Below are 22,057 nucleotides of genomic sequence, written 5' to 3' on the forward strand. Positions count from 1 at the left end.
ATTAAAATAAATTTCTATCAAATTGTGAACAAGTTTAGTTTTACTAAACTAAGCCAACAATGTGCCTTCTGCCTCCCCCCCCCCCCCCAAGCAATAATTGAACAAACACGTTCAGTTCCGAGCACTAACAAACCTCCCTTCAACACAGGACTTTGCAAAATTTAAGAACATTTCCACAAATCATGCTTCATACAACAACTCCAAAAGTCATATCTGACATCTTCATTCAAGTTAAAAATGCTGAGATTAGCTTATTCTAGTTTAAATTGATCATTTTTAATATTTACAAAATGATCCGAGATCATTGAGTAGTAGATAGTATGCACAAAGTGAATAAGTCATCTGTCAATCTTTATGTATTAGGCACTTTTTTAGGGGACATTTTTTTAAACAATTTACTTCACTGACAGCCTTTCATTCACATTTGACAATACTCCTACACTATTTAGCAGCCAATGTGATTAGCTCATCTGTTTACACAGCCTCCTGATTCTCCAGGAAAAAAATATTATGTGACAGAATGTGGAGAGCTTACCTCTTTTTCATTTCTAGTAGCTGATTATTAAGTGCAGATCGCTCCTCTTCGAGCTGAAATTTAAAAAAAAGCATAGCTTGATATTTAGTTACCAAAGAACTTCAAGAAGAGCAGGCTCCGTATAGCTCCAGAGAAACACATAAACATACAAAATCAAAACCAGTGATGAAAGTGTTTATTGTCTTAAATTCTTCAACAGCAAAGTGCAAGAAAAGGCATAAGAGTATTGCTGTTTATGTCTGTAAAAATGTATTTTGGCTTGTAAGTGAAACAGAGATGAACAAAACAGAAGAACTTATTCTATGTAGTGATACTGGAAATAATTTCAAGCTAAAATATAAAAAATCAACCACAGTTCAAATATAACTTGCACTTTGCTTTGCTATGAAACTGCAATTATGTGAATAAAAAGGACACACATGTTAAATAACTCCTAACGTTATATTTTTGAAACCGATGCAATATTTCTAGGATTCAGCTAGGACTACAAGCATTTTAAATTGCACTAACTCAGGGCTGCACGGTGGCGCAGCGGTAGAGTTGTTGGCTTTAACCCTGACATCTATGTTTGTATGAAGTTTGTAATGGCAGTTTCTATACCATCTCTTTGATTTGTGCTACTTTAATAAAACCAATTAATGAAGAAAAGAAGTTTGGAAGATTCGTAACTGAATTAAGCATAAATGGCCCATACAAAGTTTGTACATTCTCTCCCTAACCTTCGTGGGTTTTCTCCGGGTGCTACAGTTCACTCTCACACTCCAAGGACATACAAGTTTGTAGGCTAATTAGCTTGGTAAAATTGCAAATTGTCTCCAGTGTGTGTAGGATAGTGTTAGTGTGCGGGTATCCATGGTCGGCATGGATTCCCTGGGCCGAAGGGCCTGGTTCTGCGTTATATCTCTAAATTAAACTGAACAGTATTGCAAAAACACACATATATTTAATATAGATGTCAATTGTATTATGTAACTTTATATAGTATCAAAATTTCTTGAAGCATTTTATACGTTTGGAGGTGGAGGGTAGTAACCAAAATGAAAGGTCAGAATTCATGGAACAACTATAACGTGGATAACCAACTGATCTGTTTTTGATAGGAAGGATTGAAGAATGTTGGTCAATACAAATCAAGAAAAATGCCACAGGATTTTAATAACAGAAAAAGTCAAGATGTTGGTAACTCATCCAAAACATCAGAAACATGAAATTTTGAAACATGACATTTTCCCTGTTCACTTCTTATCTGAATAGTCTGCTTACACTGCACTGCTCTACAAATAGCCTCAATTAAATAAATAAAAGTTGCCCTCAATCTCAATCCGAAATCAGCAGTGTACTTGTTATTTGAAATCTGACAAACTTGTCAGTTGCTTGCACTAAAATTGTTTAAAATTTTCACCACGTATTGACTCCCATTGTGCTAATTTGTTCAACACCAATGGCGTCCATGCCTACTATTAAATAAAAGAAATGCTATTAAAATATGTGTTTTTTATAGAGGCATCACATTGACAAAGCATTGTTGTCCAATGGTGCAAACGCAATAACCTGGCGCTCAATGCTCTTAAGGCAGTGGAATTGATTGTAGACTTTAGGAGAGCTCTCCCTCCCCTCCCCCCACTCATCCTCAACAGCACTACAGTCACAAATGTGGAGACATTTAAGTTCCTTGGAACCATCATCTCCAGGGACCTGAAATGGGAGGCCACCATTGACTCCACAGTCAAAAGGCCCCACAGATGATGCACTTCCTGCGGCAGCTGAGGAAACATAACCTGAGGAAACATAACCAAAGGTCAAGTTTTACACTGCCATCATAGAGTCTGCCCTCACCTCCTCCATCATAGTCTGTTTCAGCTCAGCCACCAAACATGACACCCGGAGGCTGCATCGCATTATTCGCTCAGCTGAGAAGATTATTGGCTGCAACCTTCCCCCCCATCGACCAACTATATGCTGCATGGGCCAAGAAGTGAGTGGGTAAGATAATCTCTCACCCTTCTCACCATGGCCACAAACTCTTTGATGTCCTCCCTTCTGGGAGGCAACTCTGGACAATCAAAACGTCCACACCCACACACAAAAACAGCTTCTTCCCATGAGCGGTAGCTCTAATTAACAGCCGCACTACACCACCACATTCTGGACTGTAAGCCAAACACTTATGAACTCTCCACATGCATTTTAGATATCTACACATGCAATATGTAGCAAAGCTGCCCCCTTTTACTCTTGCTCTTTAATTTTACATTTTTTTATTTTTAGGTTTTTTAATTATCTGCTGTATATTGTGTTTTTACCATGTGCGAGCAAACCGCCTAGTCAAATTCCTTGTATGTGTGCATACTTGACCAATAAATTGATTCTGATTCTAAATTGATTCTGATAAAGAACACATGTTTTAACAAGTTTTAGTTTTCTCTAGGAATTTTAAAAAGCAGGTCTTTGTCTTCAAAATGTAATGCTAATGCTTTGTACATACTGTTCATTCGTGTGCAATATTCTGCTTTTATATGAAATTGCCACTTAATAACAAAAAAATACTTTGCATTGTACCCTGGTGTGGTCCTGCCTCACAAAACTGAATTTATATCTTCAACATTTACACTGATCTTGAGTGCTCATTGGCCCAGGCATTGTGTGATCTACAGCTCAGGTGCACTGTTTTTATTTTATAATAGTGACTAATTTTCAAGAGAACATTGGATATAAAGCTCTTTGGGGCGAAACCAAGGCTGCAAAGGCATTGCACTACTTTCACATAAATAACCTGGCATGACAACACAATTTTTTAAACATTAATGATTACAGTGGCTCTGCACAAAATGGTAAATAACTGAAAATTAAACTTAAAGGAATGATTTAGACAAGTTGGGTGCATTGCATGACAGGTGCAGTTTAACGAGGGTAAATGTACATCATCCATTTAAATTTTCTAAAAATAATAAGATGGCTTCTTATCTTCAAGGTCATAGATTGGGAAGAGAGAAGATGCAACAAGACCTGGATGTCCTTGAATGTTTGCTTTCAGCAACTGGTACACAGGTGATGCAAGCAGAAAGCAAATTGTATGTTGACCCTAATTGTAAGGGGATTTGAGTATAGGAGCAAGGATGTCTTGCTGCCACTGTCTGGGTCCTCGTTACGACCCCATCTGGATTTTGCTCACCTTTGTTCTTATAACTAATGTTAAAACAATAAACCAGAGGTCCCCAAGGAGTGGCACATGTACCACACCTGGGTATTAAAGCATCTGTATGGGTGCAAAAATGAAATTATATAATGGTGGGCCAGGGGTCAGAACAGGCTTTCAGGTTAAATGGTTGATCAGAGTACAATTGGGATTTAAGAGGCCAAAGTAGTGTATATTCTGACAGGAATAGGCACAGCAAGTAAATACACAATGAATTATTATGGATAAACCAAATGGATATCATTTGCAACCCTGGCCATTCCCTTTTCTCCCTTCTACCTTCTTGGAAAAGATACAGGATCTTCAAAGCTCAGACACCAAGACTTGACAACACCTTCCCCACTGCTATCCAATTCTTCAATCAATCTCCTCTTTCACCCTCCATTCCCAGAGAGACTGCCATACTCTTACTCTCAACTCCATTACATTCAGTGATCCAATTATTGTACATTATTCTTTTGCACCACTTGGATGTTGCCCTATAATCTTAACTCGTTCTGTTGTTTTGTACTCATTGCTTAGTTTAGAGATACAGCATGGAAACAGGCCCTTCGGACCACCGAGTCCACGCTGACCAGCAATCTCTGCCCACTAGCACTATCCTAACACCAAGGACAATTTACAATTATACCAAGCCAATTAACCTACAAACCTGTACATTTGGAGTGTAGGAGGAAACCGAAGATCTCAGAGCAAACCCATGCAAGTCATAGGGAGAACGTTCAAACTCCGTACAGACAGCACCCGTAGCCAGAATCGAACCTGGGTCTCTGACGCTGTAAGTGCTGTAAGGCAGCAACTTTACTGCTCTGCCACCATGCCGCCCTCATTGTTGTATTTATTACCACATGTACACTGTTTACTATGTGAGCTTCATATGAACAAGGAACTTCATTGCACCGTGATGTATATGACAATAAACTAATCTGATCTGGATTTGATCTGGTATTATGGAATTTTTAAAAATACTGCCATTAGTATGGACAATTTACTTGGAATAGTTTTATTAAATTAGAATGTTTAAATATGTATTTTAAAATATTAAAATTATCACATTTGTGAAAGAAGAAGAATTTGTTAATCTTCATGAAAATTTGTCACATCCAAAAGAAAATTGCACCTGCAACAGTAGAGACCTGGATCAATGAGCAAAATGTCTCAATGGATCAAAAATACAAAGGCTTCATCCAAAGATTTAAAAATATCCCAAATGCCTCAATTCAGCTCATTTAAATCATGGTCCAACAAAATAAAGTTTTTGATTATTCAAGGCTACTTAGTGACTTCAATAAAACAGACCATAATCGGACAATGTAGGACGTACCTTGTAAAAACTCAAATGCATACATTTTTAAAACAAGGACAAGTGCATCTTTCAGTAACTCACTGCCTGCTGTTCTAACTCTAGGGTTGGACAGCTATCCACAGCATTTCAGAGGTTAAATATTGTAACATGATATTTTGTCACTTAACCTTGGTTTTCTGTTATAAATTTCAGCAATAAAACCAAGTCTAAACAACGAAATACGTGAGGATATTTTGACGCTTAATCTCCATCTATGTGAAACTTGTGATATCAGATGGGAAATACAAAATATTTGGAATAGTGGGTACATTTTAAATACTATTCTTGAAGATAAAACCAGCATTTTGCCTTGACGACTAATTTAGTTGGGTTATTGTCGTCTCTATCGTCATCATCGTTTATATCTCTCGTTTCCCTTATCCATAACCAGTCTGCAGAAGGGTCTCGACCCGAAACGTCGCCCATTCCTTCTCTCCAGAGAAGCTGCCTGTCCCGCTGAGGTACTCCAGCTTTTTGTGTCTATCTTTAGTTGGGTTATGCTTATAGTACACTGTGTACCATCATGACTTAATGCTCAAGTATAAATTAAGCTTTACTCAAGAGAAATGTCACAAAATGTCACAAAATCGCTGTGTCACAAAATTCACAGCTCAAAAAAAGTAGGTCATTCAGTCATCGTGTGAGATAATTTAAAAAAGCTATTAAAAAATTCCACTGTTATGTACTAGGTCTGTAACCCTGCAGGCCACAGCTCTTCAAACACACATGCAAATATTGTTTACATATGATGACGGTTTACCCAGTTCCAGACACCACCCAAAACGCTTTTTCTCATCCATGCTCCACCATTAACTTTTACCTTATGCTTTTTTTTTTGAGTGCTGCTAATATCCTTCCTATTTATCTGAAAGAGGTGTATGAAACCATGAAGGGAATAGATTGAGTGACTACACAGGTATGACAAAAGGCTGGAGTAACTCAGCGGGTCAGGCAGCATCTCTGGAGAGAAGGAATGGGTGACGTTTCGGGTCGAGATCCTTCCTCAGACGGATGTCAGCGGGGGCGGGACAAAGAAAGGATATAGGTGGAGTCAGGAAGATAGTGGGAGAATTGGGAAGGGGAGGGAAAGAAAAGGACAGAGAAGCTATCTAAAGTTAGAGAAGTCAATGTTCATACCGCTGGGCTGTAAGCTGAGTCTTACCCATGGGAGGGGAATCAAGAACTAGAGGACATAGGTTTAACCTGAGAGGGGCAAGATTTAATAGGAACCCGAGGAGGAACTTTTTAAAAGGGTGGTGGGTATATGGAACGAGCTGCCACAGGAGGTAGTTAAGGCAGGCACTATAACAGCATTTAAAAGACACTTGGACAGTTACATGAAGGGGTGGGAGCTGCTTTACGTCCTCATCGTCCACCCTGGGTAGTTCTACGAAACTGGCAAAATTTGCAGCAAAGCGTCAACTACGGTACTCTGAAGCACCAATTGCCACTTTTGATTGTTGTAGTTGACATACAAAAGAAAGAACGTTACATGGATAAGAAAATTTTAGAAGGATATGGGCTAAACGCAGGCAAATGGACTAGCCTAGTTGGTGCATCTTGGTCGCCATGGTTGAGTTGGACTGAAGAGCATGTTTCTGTGCTGTACAACTACTCCTAGAGGTCCCTCATAACATTATGGCTATTTTTCAAAGTCAGTTTCAAAAATAAATTGTTTTTCCCCCCACAGTTTCAACAAATTGAAGCTTCTAAACCCAATGAAATAAAAACATGTGTTAACTTTTATTTCCAGGTTGAATTTTTTTAATGGAATTCAATGATGATTGCAAGCTATCAGCCCCTTTAACCAACCACACTTCCATTGGTCAATACGGACAATATATACCAATAATCCAGCAGAGTAAACTGTGACTCCTAAATTTAAGATTAAAACTTCTATTTATATTGAACATTTGTGTAATAATGAATCCATTGGCACTTACATAAGCATTTACCAGCAAAATTTGAAAACCAAGCCTCAGAAGAGGCTTCTGGTATTGATTAGATGGTCAAATAGGTTGTTTAAAAAAGTTTGAAAGATTGGAACATTTAAAGGGGTAAAACAAACTAGGGAGAAAAATACAGATTTTATGGCAAGATCAGTAATGGCAAACAATTAAGTGTAGGGGTGGTCAAGAGGCCAACAGTGAATGAGTGCAGATATTTTAGAGAGTGCAGGGCTGGAGGAGATTCCAAAATAGAATGGAGCAGGATAGGCTTGGGAAGGTTTATAAAACAGGAATGAGAATTTTAAAGATATTGCTTAAGGAGGTAATCTAGGTCAAAATTAGAGAATCAAAATCACGAATATTTCTTAATGGAGATCCATAACTTCACGAAATTAGCGCATAATTGAACTTAAATGTTCAACACATTTGAACAGAAACTGAATTAAATTATGTAAATAGATGCATATGCATGCATGTTGCTAGGGGTAACAGGCTGTAATGGGGCTGTGGTTATGGATATCCTAATTTCAAAGCTTTGGGTGACCAAAAGTTAAGTTTTTGACTAGATCAGCCATCCAAATATCTAAACTGATGACAATACAATTAGCCAACGTGCTCCCCGTGATTACATTTACATATAAAATGTGGTTTGCTGAAGTAAATTGTGCTGCACAAAATGAAATACCACATGAATAAATAAAAATTTAACATATACTGATATTATACAGTTTGAAATTCTGAAAGCACAAGTACTTAATTGTTGTGAGGAAGAGAAATCCGAATGCCTTTCCTGATCGCATACCTTCTGATGGCTGGTGACTTCGTCTTTGCTCCTACCCAGCACACTAGCCAGTTTGCTGTTTTCCTCATGTAGTGCTGCCAGCTGCTGGGACTTCTGGGCTGCTGCCAGCTTCAGCTCCTGTCTGCAAAGGCAAAGTGAGTGCACGGTTACTATAGTAACTGCTGATGAGAGTCAAGCAAAGAAGCAGTGGGAGAGGATCAGCATCATATCTTTAAAATGTTTCTAGGTCACATATGCTAATCTGATGCAAGATGTGCAAAATAAGCGTTCATTGTTAAAAATACAAATCATGCAAAAATTAAACCAGGAGTTTCAGAATGATAAAACTTAAAATGTCTAGGGAGATGCAAAGTTCTTAAATAACAACAACAGGAGCAGTCATATTTTTAGAATTGTTTTGCAAGCTTCACTCGTTCCTTGCTGCTAATAAACTGATCCACTGCAACGTACAGGTAAAAACAACAATTTTAGCAAAAGCTTATATACATCAATTTCACTGGCTATATTCACTTAAAACATGCGTATTTATTTTGGCTAACATCAACATTACCATGAAGAATACGTTTGAAAAGCTGCATGCTTGAATAATTCATCTCACAGTACAGAATTCCCATTTTAAAACAGACTACTTAATGAACCAAACCATTAAGAGACACAATTTTCTCCCTCTAGTACAAGCAGATTTGTGTACTGAATCACCATGACACAAAATGGTGGTAATAATGTACTATATCCACTGCTCCTCACGTGGTAATTTCCTGACATCAAAAGATTTGCTGAAAAGAGGTGGGTGGAGAAAAAAAGCTTCCGTGAAGAGTTGGTTGGGAAGGTGGTGGAAAATGGTAGAGCAGGAGGATGAGTCATTTCAGAGCACTGAAGAGCTTGTGGAGAACAGAACTGGCAAAAAGCCAGAAACTATTTGGCAAAAATTAAGAGCACAGACTGAAAAAGCTTTTTTTTTAAAATGGTAGAGAATATATTAAACGTTGCACGTCAAATAATAATGAATAAGATATTAAAAAGAAAAACCCAAATCTGAAAGTAAAGACAAAAATACACAGCTTTCAGAATTTATAAAACAAAAAAAATCAGATATATGGTATTTATTAAAACAACATAAAAACAAGAAATATTTCAAGAACATTGGAATTCAGAAATTCAGATGGAGGGTGGCAGCCACACTGCAAATAAAGCAGGCTTAATGGCCTCAAAGTGCTCAATAGAAATCCAGGTCTGCAAAGTGATGCAGCAATATAAACATGTACCTGAAGACACTCATCTTGGAGGGGCAAAAGGGAGGAGCTATAAACACCTAAAAAAAAATCTGCGTACATTTAAGAAAAAATTGCCAGCTCCACAGATAGAAAAACAGAAATTAAAGCAAAAAATGCAGGAAGATCCTCCAACTTTTCACCTATCTTTGAACAAAAATCTGGCCCACATGTCAAGATGTCAGCTCCAGAAATAGGAGGATATCTTGGATGCTTAAGTGTGGAAAACAGAGTCAATCCAGTGGATACAAACTCAGAATCATATAGCACTGAAACAGGTCGTTCAGCCCAACTCATCAATGCCGACCAAGGTACCCTATCTAAACTAGTCCCATTTGCCTGCATTTGGGCCATATCCTTCTGAACCTCTCTATCCATGTACCTTTCCAAGTATCTTTTAAATGTTATTGTTCCTGCCTCAACTACCTCCTTTGGCAGCTCATTCCATATACCCACCACCCTCTGAGTAAAAATGTCATCCGTCAGGTTCCAATTAAATCTTTCTCCTCTTACCTTAAACATAGAAACATAGAAAATAGGTGCAGGAGGCCATACGGCCCTTCGAGCCAGCACCGCCATTCATTGTGATCATGGCTGATCGTCCCCAATTAATGCCCCGTGTCTGCCTTCTCCCCATATCCCTTGATTCCACTAGCCCCTAGAGCTCTATCTAAACCTATGTCCTTTGGTTCTTGATTCCCCAACCCCGGGTAAAAGATTCTGCATTCATTTATCAATCCCTCATGATTTAATACACTTCGATAAGATTACCCTTTGGCCTCCTGCGCTCCAAGAAATAAAGGCCTAGCTCGCCCAACCTCTCCCTATAGTTCAGTCCCTCAAGTCCTGGCAACAACCTTGTAAGTCTTCTTGTCACTCTGACATCTTTCCTATAGCAGGGTGACAAAAACTGAACACAATACTCAAAATGTAGTTCTGCCAAGATCTTATACAACTAACATAACATCCCATCTTCTGTACTCAATACACTGACTGATGAAAGCCAAGTACTAAATGCCTGCTTTACCACCCTATCTACCTGTGAATTAACACCTTTAAGAAGCACATCAACAGAAATATAGAGGGGATAGTTCCGAGAAAATCAGAAGGGATCACTTCAGAGTGAAGGATAGGTGTGAGAAAAGTACAGACTGTAAACAAAGTTCTACTTTAAGACTGAAGATATCAAAACCATTGCAATTTTTAGGCAAAAACCCCCATCAAGCAAAGTGAAAAAAAAATCATAAAGCTGAAAGCACTTTTGGTTACTCCAGATCAATAATTTTAAGTGGAAACATGGTTCTGCTCAACTTGTGCTAGTTTGGATAGGGTTGCATGATGTCTTGTGGGAAGGTGTAAGCTTACAATCTTCATTCTGTATGGTGTGGATCAAGCAGAGGCAATGTATCAAATGGGGAAAGGAAGCATTGCTTATGGGTTTACCAACCCAGATTGCCGACATGCCAGCTAAAAAAAAAGGCATTAGCGGTATACACACAGGCCCAGAAAACAATTGGGGTATTGTGCATGGCATCTGCATAGGTATGTATGCAAGGCATCAAACTTGGTTCAATTTACAGAACCAACAGCATTTACCAGCAAGATTTAGCCTAGCGAGGTTCAAATTTTAAACACAAGATCAAAAATCTGTTATATTATTTACACATAATCAGCTTATATTGTTCTAAATCACACACAACAACTGAGCCAACTGAGGAAGCACTCTCTTTAAAACCTCTGGCCATTTTTTAGTTCATTCCTTAAATATCTCCTTCTTGGGCTTAAGTTCTAAAACATTTTCCACCTAAAAAGGTATTCCATAAAATTAAGTTTGTTTTTAAAATTAGGATAACTGCAAGTTGACAAAATACAGCAATAACCAACTTAGGCATTAGATACCCATGCAATCAGATAAGGAAAATAAATAAGTTATAATGCAACTTTATTTCTTAAACCATTTTATTACTAAGGGTTAGATTGTGCTGTCCACAGCCACTGGTTCTGACTGGAACCAGCACTGTTCGGATGTTGAAGCTGCAATAAATCCGGGATTTATTGGCAGGTTTGAAAGGCTTTAGCAATGCCAGCTGTTTCAGGCATAAAGCCTCTTTATGACCATGTCTCTAGATTCTAGGTAGCAGCATTTCAGTGAGATAAGCTTATGACCCAAGTAAGCATGGCTGTGTACAACAAAAAAACTTTGTTAAAAATAAATGTGTGCTACAATCATAGGAAAATTGTAGCTATTTCATGTAATTTTAAATGTAATGTATTTAAGAATTTAATGTTTGTATTAAGGCCACAAAGTCTAACTAACTAAAATTAGGCGGATACAAAAACAGAAAATCCCCGGATTTCTCAGCAGGTTAATGCTACGTTTTTTTTCCCCTCTGTACAAATGTTGTGTGACCTGCTGAATGACTCTAACTATTTGTTTTATTTCAGACTTCTGGCATTTGCTTTTTTTTTTGGCTTCAATTGATAAAGTTAGCCAGAATAATTTGAATCAATGATTGCATCAGGTATTTAAGGTTCTAAGCATCTAAATTTCATCAAAACTCAAAGTGAAAGTGCAATTCAGTGATGAGCAAGTAAAACCAAAGGACACTACATTTCAATAGATGTTGAACAATGTGAAATGAATTTGTGATTTAATAACAAGTACTTACCATTTATTTTAGCTAATGGTGTATTGTCACTTTAAGTTACAGAAGAAAGCCATATAATCATTTCAAATTGTAATTACTGAAGAACTAGATTTGAATTTTTTTTTAACAATAAAATAAAGCAAACTTCCCCTTATTTTCATAACCATTAACAAAGAATAGGGAATGCATAATCTATCCAAAGCATTTATTACTGTGCAATATACCCAATATTTAAAGCCACACACAGAGATTAAAACTATGACTCTATTAAACAATGTGAAAGATATAAATAGTTCATTTGAACTTTAATATTTGGCCTTATACTAAGTCAGTGACAAGTCATAAGCCATTGATACATGAACACACACATGCAAGTCTCCTGGCATGCCCATGGAAATACTAAAAGCTTTGAACATGTAAAGGCTGAGATGCTACATTGTTTATGAATGTAATTTTGTGCACACATGAACGTACAGGTGCCAGCATGCTCAGGTGTAAAAAGTGCCTTGTTTAAATATAAATCACTCAAGAAGTGTAGTTTAAACCTAAAGAGTGTTTAACATTGGATGAAGTGTTTTAAACATATCCTGATGAACAGAAATTGTCCAAGAAGGATGATGGGTGGACAGTACCGTACCATGAAACACCATGCTTCTGCAGCATTGGGTAAGAATTAAAAATCAGAATCGAAAGTAATCGATATCCAGTTCTAGCAAAATTTCAGGCAGCATAGAGCATAGATCGGCAATAAAACAAATATAAATGTATACAATCAGTATTCAATTGAATTCATGAAACTAGTTTCTATCCCAAAATGTAACATCTTCGTCATCATGAAAAACTGAAGTCAGTACATTGACTAGGATTAATAATTCCCTGAAAGGGATGAAACAGAGGGATTGCATATCACTGAATATTCATTGTTGATACAAAGCTTACACCTTTACTCTTCATCTCACAATGTGGTCCACTGTTTTATTTGTTTAATTAAAGAGGAGAAAGATGTTTGACCTTGGCTGCTCAGTGTCACACTGTATATTTTGGAAACAATGAACATTGGTGGAATACAGTCCCATTTCCATTATTTCTCCAGGAGGGAAACAACTTGCCTCCCTGTTATCATGTCTGCAAAAAAATGATTTAACTAATGGTCACACAGGTGCCAGCATGTTCAGAGTTGAACAAAGTAATTTTGCAGAGAATCACCAGCAACAAACATAAATGGACATCCTGAAGGTATTTATTCACAAAATGCTGGAGTAACTCAGCAGGTCAGGCAGCATCTCGGGAGAGAAGGAATGGGTGACGTTTCGGGTCGAGACCCTTCTTCAGACTGATGTCAGGGGGGCAGGACAAAGGAAGGATATAGGTGGAGACAGGAAGATAGAGGGAGATCTGGGAAGGAGGAGGGGACGGGAGGGACAGAGGAATATCTAAAGTTGGAGAAGTCGATGTTCATACCACTGGGCTGCAAACTGCCCAGGCGAAATACGAGGTGCTCTTCCTCCAATTTCCGGTGGGCCTCACTATGGCACTGGAGGAGGCCCATGACAGAAAGGTCAGACTGGCAATGGGAGGGGGAGTTGAAGTGCTCGGCCACCGGGAGATCAGTTTGGTTAATGCAGACCGAGCGCAGATGTTCAGCGAAGCGATCGCCGAGCCTGCGCTTGGTTTCGCCGATGTAAATAAGTTGACATCTAGAGCAGCAGATGCAATAGATGAGGTTGGAGGAGGAGCAGGTGAACCTTTGTCTCACCTGGACATCCTGCCCTTCTACATTAGACCATATACCATTGCTGCCATTGTGATTTGGTTATGTGAACTGTTAACATTGCCTTTTATCCTCAAACATTCAAAGATTAATGGAAGGCAGCAATGTTCACAGTACTTTCATACTTTTTAACAAGAAGATTTGAATTCACTCATGGCTGAACAATGAACTCTATTCAGCAAGACAACTTTAACAGAGAATGCATCCATCCTCAGACCCCCCAACATTTGATTTTACAAATTCACAATGTTCAAAATTCAGAATTTTACATCAAAATTCATAATATGGCACGTAATGCAACTTTTCAGCCAAAAAAGGTATGCATGCCAAATGCGCTACATTCATGTGTGAAAAACGACTATTATTTCCAACAGTCTGTAGTTCTTGGACTACATGTACAATGTCAGGCCTATCATGAGCATATTCTGCTATTTATAGAAAGGTTATTGAACAGAGATACTTTTTGCAACACAAAGAAAAAACTGTTTTGTTTTGTTTTTTCTATTTTGCTTTTTCCTCACACATCCCAATTCTCTTGGTATTTAATAAAGCAATGGTCATAAAATGTATGACTAAGTTATGAAGAAAGAGTTGATATATGCGATTCGACTAAGCATACGGAAGAACTTGAAGTAAATTTGCACATTAATTGATAATCAGCCCAAAAAGGTGGCAATTGGCTTTTCTGCTGTGTTTTATATTTTAACCCCATCTTAATTAGTTAATATAGTTATATAATCTTGCACTTAAATTTAATATTTTCTCCTTACAGTTCCACCACTGATTTTCTGGCACTCTTGGTTCCAGAGCTTTACTGGTTTCCTCAGCTGGCCAAGGAAGTCGACTATGGGGATAGATGTGCTGGCTCCAGCTGGGCTGGAGTTCCAGAGCCCCGGCCGCAGGTTGCAAATTCTTCAACCCACCGATCGGCTATGGAAGTCCCGATGAGGTAGAGATCGGTTGCCTTGCCCAGCCTAGGTGCCACATTTTCGGGGAGACCCAGGGCAGGGGGATTTCTCGCGGAACCTCTAGCGACCGAATTGACTAATTGGCCATGGAAGTCCCGATGAGGTCGAGATTGGTTGCCTTGCCCAGCCTAGGTGCCACATTTCCGGGGAGACTTCCAGGGCGGGGGGGGGAGATTTCTTGCAGAACCTCTAGCGACCTCTAGAGGCCGAATTGGCAAATTGCAATTACCGATTGTTTTGCGGAAAAATGTGAGGCAAAATTGGAATGGCGGAAATGAAATAAGAAAGCGTAAACTTTCCGTCAAATTCGGAAGGGTTGGGAGGGGTGCATCCTAATAATATCTGCATCTGACTATCCAACGTCTTCAGCTGTGCCAGAATGCAGCTGACAGTGAAATAGATATTTGCAGTTTTTTCTGCAACATTAACTCTGTTTGTCAATGTATCATCAATGATAGATTGCAATGATTCATGTTATCATTCACAAAATATGTTAATTAAAATATGCAAAACATGTTTGCTGCAATGAGAGATTATACAACAGAAATCAAGAATAGAAACATACATTAATATAGTAAAACATTATTCCCAAGCAGTAGTTTATCGAGATAATAAACAAGGATTTTCTTGCATTCAAAATAAATTATGAAAAATCAAATTATTTCTAAAATAAACATTTATAAAGCCAAATGCTGAGATATTAGATATCACAATACAATAAAATGAGTTGCATGGCCATCTTTTTGTTTAAATATTCTATTGTCATATTAAGATGCATCCAAAAAATTGCTTGCAAACAAGACAAAAGAGGATATTACATTCGCATGGAATGTGTCCTTTTAAACATGTCCCTGTTCCTCCATGTTTCTGTCAAAGCACCAACAAACAAAATGCAAATGGGAAATGTATTTTTTTTTTTAATTAAACACCATTCAAGGACTTTTTCCCCCAAATACATCTGACAATCGGCATCAATGTTAACATGAATTATTTCCAAAAGGAATGTACTTATTTCTAAAGTAAAAAAACCAAAGAGCTGAAAGAACTCAGCAGGCCATGCAGCGTCCATGGGGAATAAAGGGTAGATGACATTTCGGGTTGGAACCAGTCTTCCGACTGACATAGAGGGGAGAAAGCTGGGGCGGACTGTGTTTTGGGGGTTTTTTGGGGTTGTGTAATTTTAATGCCTATTTAATGCTTTTATTGTTGGACTGTGGGTGACTGAATTTCGTCCAATATTGGATGACAAATAAAGCTATCTTGAATCTTGAATCTTGAATCTTGAAAAAGACATATTGAGAAGGGAGGAGGGGGGGGCAGAAATGAGCAGGCAAAAGTGTCACAGAAAGAAGCATCAAAATCAAGACCATATAATTTCCTAATCCTCTTGCAATCTCTGCGGTGCTCCATTTTTGACACCATATTTAACCGAATAGATAACTATTTCATCAATGCCAGCCAGGATGCTACCAACTTCTTTGTACCTTAGCACTGGGACTCCCTTCTTAAATCTCTACCCCTTTCCCCTTTTGTGAGATGCTCCTTAAAATTCCACTCTTTGATTAAACTTATTTTCTTGCATAAACTGATTTGGGGTGACAATACTATTTTTTAAATACTTCTGATTTTGTTAAAAAGCCCTGAGAGGTTTAGCTACGTTAAAAGCACAGCATAACAAGGAGTCGTCATAATTTCTGAAATTAAGAAAATTCACTGCACATGTGAGAAGGACAAAGATTCAATATTCCAAATTTTGACAGAACAAATCAAACTATTTGGCCCAGATGCTTGAGGGGCCTGTTTCCATACTGTATCTCTCCACAACTCTAATTCATTCATTATTTTCCTTTTTATTCAAAAGTCATACTCAGAAATTAGGTGCAATATAAATTTAAGTAACAAATCCCATCTGGGGACATGAACTGTACAAGGTATTCATTTAGTTAAAGAAGAACTTGCAGATGAAATGGCCAATGCAAGACTCTTTAAACACACATGAAATTAATGTCTTCAAGGAAGGAAGAGGAATGGACAAAAATTGCATTTGGTGAAATGTGTGGGATAAATAAATTGATTGATTGAATTGATTGATAAATAGAGCATGAAAAAAAGTGCATTGGCCCGAGTCCATGCCGATCATTGGATCACCTGATCACACTAATTTTATGTTATCAACCAGTCAACTACTCCCTGCACAGTTGGACAATTTTCAGAGGCCAATTATTCTACAAACTCGCACATCTTTGGGGAACCGGAGCACCTGAGAATACCCATGCAGTCACAGGGAGAATGTGCAAACTTCACACATACAGCACCCGAGGTCAAGATCGAACCTTGGCCTCTGGTGCTGTGCAGCCTCAGTTCTAATTCTAAGTTGCAAAGACAATCGTGTCATTTAGTTTCAGTACAGTAATAACTCCAATCGCAACCAATTAACTTTTTTTAAACCAAAAGGAGATACCATTCAAATTCCAAACATGGAGACGCCAAAGAAAATACTATTTCAATATCATTATCACACAAATATTTCCATAGACAGGTGATTGGAACAAAATGAATAATCCTCCACTGTAACATATGAAAAGCTGAAGATTCGTGAAATTAATTCTTATGTTAAATGATGACAATATTGCAGAAAAAGAATCTATCTATACCAGCATGTCCCTGTCATTTTGAACATTAAGTGCAATTACTTACATTTCTTTGCAAAGGCTTCCTATCCTCTTATTCTCTGAGCTCAGCTGCTGTTTTGAATGGTTCAAATCTTCTTGGCCTTTATTGTTCTGGTCCTTAAGAGCTTCCAGCTGATAAAGAAAAAAAAGATATTTGCTTTGGAAAAAATGATAATCATTTAAAAAAATAGAAAATAGGTGACATCTCTCACTGCATGGAATAGAGATGGATTTTACTCCAACATGTTAACAAAAAAATGTTAATTAGAAAGACGATTATTTAAACTGTGTCGCAAAACTGTAAAGCTCTCAGTAAAGAAACACAGTATTTACATTACACAAAAAGATTAATACCTCTTTACACGCATACTCCATTAGCACTAGGTTTTGCGACCACGGCTAAATGCTGCAAATATTAAAATTAAAATAATTAAAAAATTACAATAACTACCAGCCCGGGAACATTCAAATGTAGCAAACCCAACAAAGATCTTCTGAAAAATGCACATTTTATCTTGATTGCTAAAAAAAGTCATTCATCACACACATTAATCATTACCAGAATACACCATAACTGTTCACTGGGCTTTTGATACAAAACAGAAATGGAGAATCATCTGTTCTTTAAAAATCATACCTTAAGCTGTACAGAGAAGTAATATGGTGAATAATTATCCTGCAAAGCTCTGATATCCATTACTGGTGATGAAGATAATTTCTTCCTTGAAAAATTATTCTGAAGATATGATGTACTACATGCCTTGGATATTGAACCTGAATGCTCACTGCCATCATCTGTCACATGCTCAGTTGCATAACAAAGATTTTGTTGTACTGCCTCCAACCAGCTGTCCAAGTACTAGTTTCCTGCATCTTTGCCTGTAACAAATCAGCTTTTATGCACAAATGATATAATCTAAAGCTCTGTGAACTCAAATTCTCAACATTATTTCAAATTATTTAATATGTTCCAGTAAACAACCCCAAAAAGTTTGTCTGAACAATCTATTAATAATCTGTCTCTTCCACCATATGTTTTATCTATATAAAGAGTTACTATGTCATTTCAGTAAGACATTACTTTTTTTTAACCAAAATAAATTTACCTTTCTTGTGCTGAAAGCAGCATATTGCAACACTGATATTGCACACTTCATTTTGAAATGGCTATAAGCTACGTACCAATACTATGCAAAATAAGAACCACAGTAACTCAACACAAATATAGTATTTTGCTGATTTGTATTGAGTGGTGTGTAACTCTTCAGAATATCAAGCAGTTTTAAAAAAAATATATAAGATTGCAAATATTGCTGCAAAAAAACTCAGTGGGTCAAACTGTATCTGTGGGTGTAAAGGGTGTAAAATATTAGGACTGCAATGTCTCAACTTGAAATTTTGACAATTCCATCTCCCCACTGTTCCTACAGATGTTGCTCGACCCACTGAGTTCCTCCAGTAGTTTGTTTTTGTGCTCTATATTCCAGCATTTGCAGTCTCAATATTGGTATTATTAAAAAAAACTAAATTAACAGAGCATCTTGCTGTCAAAAGTGAAACTCTAGTCTTTTACCACTCATTTTATTTGTGGCAGACGGGAGAAACTACAATGGTTATGTAATTTGCTGCTGATGTGGAGTTCAACAGGTACACACAGGTTCAACAGATGTCCTGTCTGTACACAGACAGGAAGAGATAAGAGCAGAAAGAGAGCAATTGGTTTCCCATCCCAACAGAGCTTCTGACAAAGTTTGTTTGACAACCAAACCCCAATAAAGCCACAATTACGCTCTATTTTGGCCATGGTTCAAGCTGAAATCACAAAAAGGTTACATATTATGAGTCTGACTCAGAAACCCAGAATGATTTAGGTGAAGATTAGAAAGCGATGACAAAATCTTGAAGTAGGGATTGTTAATGGCAAGAGACAGAGATAATATTAAAGGTGTAAAATTGTTATCCTTAAGTGCAAATCATAGTCTTCTTCTTCCCCGTCTCAGCAGTTTACCACAGTATATTGAGAGCTTTGCACTGCAGTTCTGGTCTCTTGTGCAACATCTGCATTCTTTGAATGATGGTCGCACTGGTCTTCAGTGTTTCAGGCCCTGAACTAGAAGATCATCCCCTAGTTTGATGCCTAAAGGGCCTGTCCCACTTAGGCGATTTTTTAGGCGACTGTCATAGTCGCAGCAGGTCGCCAAAAAAACGACGACTGGACCCCCCTACGACAATGTCTAAGACAAGCTCCAACAACCTACCACCTAGTCGACGACAAGCTACGGCAAGCTACCGACAACCGGCGACCCAATCGTTCCGAGTAGGACGTCCACCTATGACCGCACCTACGACAACCTACGACCACACAGGCGACAACCGAAGTCAACCCACGTCCACCCGCGACAAGCTATGTTGGCGACAACTGAAGATAATTCACATCATTTTGGCCTCTGATTTTGATGCCGGTACCTGTCACCGGTTGACGTAGGTTGACATAGGTAGTCGCCAATAGAATTCACCAAAGTCAGCACCGGCGACAACCAATGTCACCTGGCGACAACTTACGACAGCACCTACATCAGGAGACGTCAAACTACGCTCATTGGCGTCAATCCCACTGTCACCGAATTTTTTTCAACGTTCTGAAAATCCAGCGGCGACCAGAAAGATGCTACGACTCTTTGGAGACTACTCACGACCATATAGGTGAAACCCTGGCGACCATGTGGCGACAGCCTAGTCGCCTGTAGTCGCCTAAAAAAATCGCCTAAGTGGGACAGGGGTTTTAATAATATATTCCTTTATTCGTCCCGCACCGGGGAAAGTGAACGCTTTTGATCTCTGGTCCCAATATCTCCCCATTTGACTCTGTCAACCTCAGTCTGAATATATTTCTCTGAAGCACCTTGGAACATTTTATGATATTAAGAAGTGCATAAATGCAAATTGTAATTTGTTACTCAAGGCATTTATTAGTGCAGCAAGGAAAGGGAAATGTAATGCTTAATGTAACATGCAGGAAGTGCATACCATTTTTTATTTGTTTAAACAAAATGATCGGGATATACATTTAATTGGAGCTTTTCAGGAATGAGGTTAGAGAACAAAAAGCAAGACATACATGTAGAGGGAGAGGTTTTATGTTTCAGGCAATGACCTTTCATCAGAACTTAAAAGTAACTGACCTACAACATTACTGCTTCTCTATCTAACTTGCTGGGTATTTTCAGTTTCCATGCAATTTTTAGAATTTGCAGCTTTTTCATGATGTTATAAATTTGCAATCATCTTCCATAAATAAACAAATGGTGCTCTGTTATCTTTAATTCTGAGACCATTAACATATTTGGTTATCAAAACTGTCAGGGATAAATCAGAGGCAATGATATGGAGTTAGTATACAGCTGATTTAACAGAACAGATTGATGGAGCTAAACACCCAAATTTTTGTTCATGCATCAATACAACTGAGACATCATCCACTCTATTTTTCACCCATTCTTTACAATCATTTCAGTGCTTCAGAGCAATACTTTAGAAACCATATTGTTTAAAGTTCTGGAGCCTACAGAGAAAATAGCAATGAACTGGTCGTTACCTCATTTTCAAGCGTCTGGTTCTTTAATTTGGACTCTTCCAATTCTGCCAAACTTTTATCCTTCTGTTGGTCCAATATATGTTTCTCCTTCATAACCTTCTCTAATGACTGCTCAGACTCTTCAGCTTTTCTCGAAGCCTAAAAATAAAATTATCTCGTGTGAATGAAGTAGTTAAAGTTTCAATGAGACATGTGACACAAAAATTCCCAAAATGAATTTAAACGTAGACGGCGCAAATTAATTAAGGTTGTGCAGATAACTTTGGAAAAACAGATGGTTGAAAGTTTTCATGCAAAATTAATTAATTTTAAACAAAATGTTTTTCTGTGAAATTAGGCTTTCACATCCCATATGATCACATTGAATGTTAGTTTCCTTGATAAAATTCTGCAGGAGCTCTGTACAGTTAAATAATTAGATTTCTAACGTGCTAGATCCAGCTTCATGCCAAACATGCCACTGATTCTTGTTGAATTACAATAATTAACGTGGGGGTAACCATAAGATTCTCAGACATGAAAAACCTGCCAACTTGCCAACTCATCTTGTGAAATAAAAACATTAACTGTATATTAGATATTCATTTGGACAGTTTAAATTCAAAGTATAATTTAACATTTTAATGATACATTTACATATTTTAATGCATTAAACCCCTCATCTGCCAGCTTTCTTCAGAACCACAGGGACTCGTACTCGAGAACATGTCCAATGACCCTGGCACCAGTCTGGTGTGTTATCAAATGGTCAATCTTCAATTAGGAACAGTGATGCCAAACATTTACATCTATCCAACCACAAGCACAAGGAAGAAATCACATCTGCCCATAACCTGCTGCATACATTCTCTCAACTACATTCACCATTAACCAAAAGTCACTGAATGGTGAATAGGAGTTATAAGCGAGAATGAAATAATAAGCCTCTATTCCTTTGCTTCCTATCTATGATTAGAGCAGTTTGCTGTTGTGAAGCATTTCAGGTTTAGCAAAATCTTAGGAAATATTGAACAGAGTAAAGAAATTTCAAGTCACTACATTGAGGTATAGCAGTGCTTGTGAATAATATTGAGACATTGCTTTGGTTCTCCGTAAATAGTTTTAAAATTTTGTTCTCCATTCCTGAGCTAATTAAGATGCTATTCGTACTCTGGCCATGATTAACAAACTTAAAGGTTTATTATCAAACCTCCAAGTTCCAAACACCAATGGCCAAGTGCAATGCAAGCACTCATGCGATTGCTTGAATATTTCCACTCAATAATTTCAAATTGTTTCTGCTTTAATTGATGTCAGGCTGTTGGC

At 37.8% G+C, this 22,057-nt stretch overlaps 1 protein-coding gene across 1 annotated transcript in view; it reads right to left on the bottom strand.

Moving 5' to 3' along the window:
- Positions 1 to 22,057, bottom strand: part of clip1a (CAP-GLY domain containing linker protein 1a) — a 139,281-nt gene that overhangs the window by 31,356 nt on the left and 85,868 nt on the right. The window contains 4 exon segments of the mRNA XM_078421673.1: positions 536 to 588; positions 7,828 to 7,948; positions 17,183 to 17,289; positions 20,753 to 20,890. Of these exon segments, the coding sequence (XP_078277799.1) occupies positions 536 to 588; positions 7,828 to 7,948; positions 17,183 to 17,289; positions 20,753 to 20,890 (419 nt within the window).

The sequence above is a fragment of the Rhinoraja longicauda genome, chromosome 25 (genome assembly GCF_053455715.1).
Source record: "Rhinoraja longicauda isolate Sanriku21f chromosome 25, sRhiLon1.1, whole genome shotgun sequence".
Taxonomy (NCBI): Eukaryota; Metazoa; Chordata; class Chondrichthyes; order Rajiformes; family Arhynchobatidae; genus Rhinoraja; species Rhinoraja longicauda.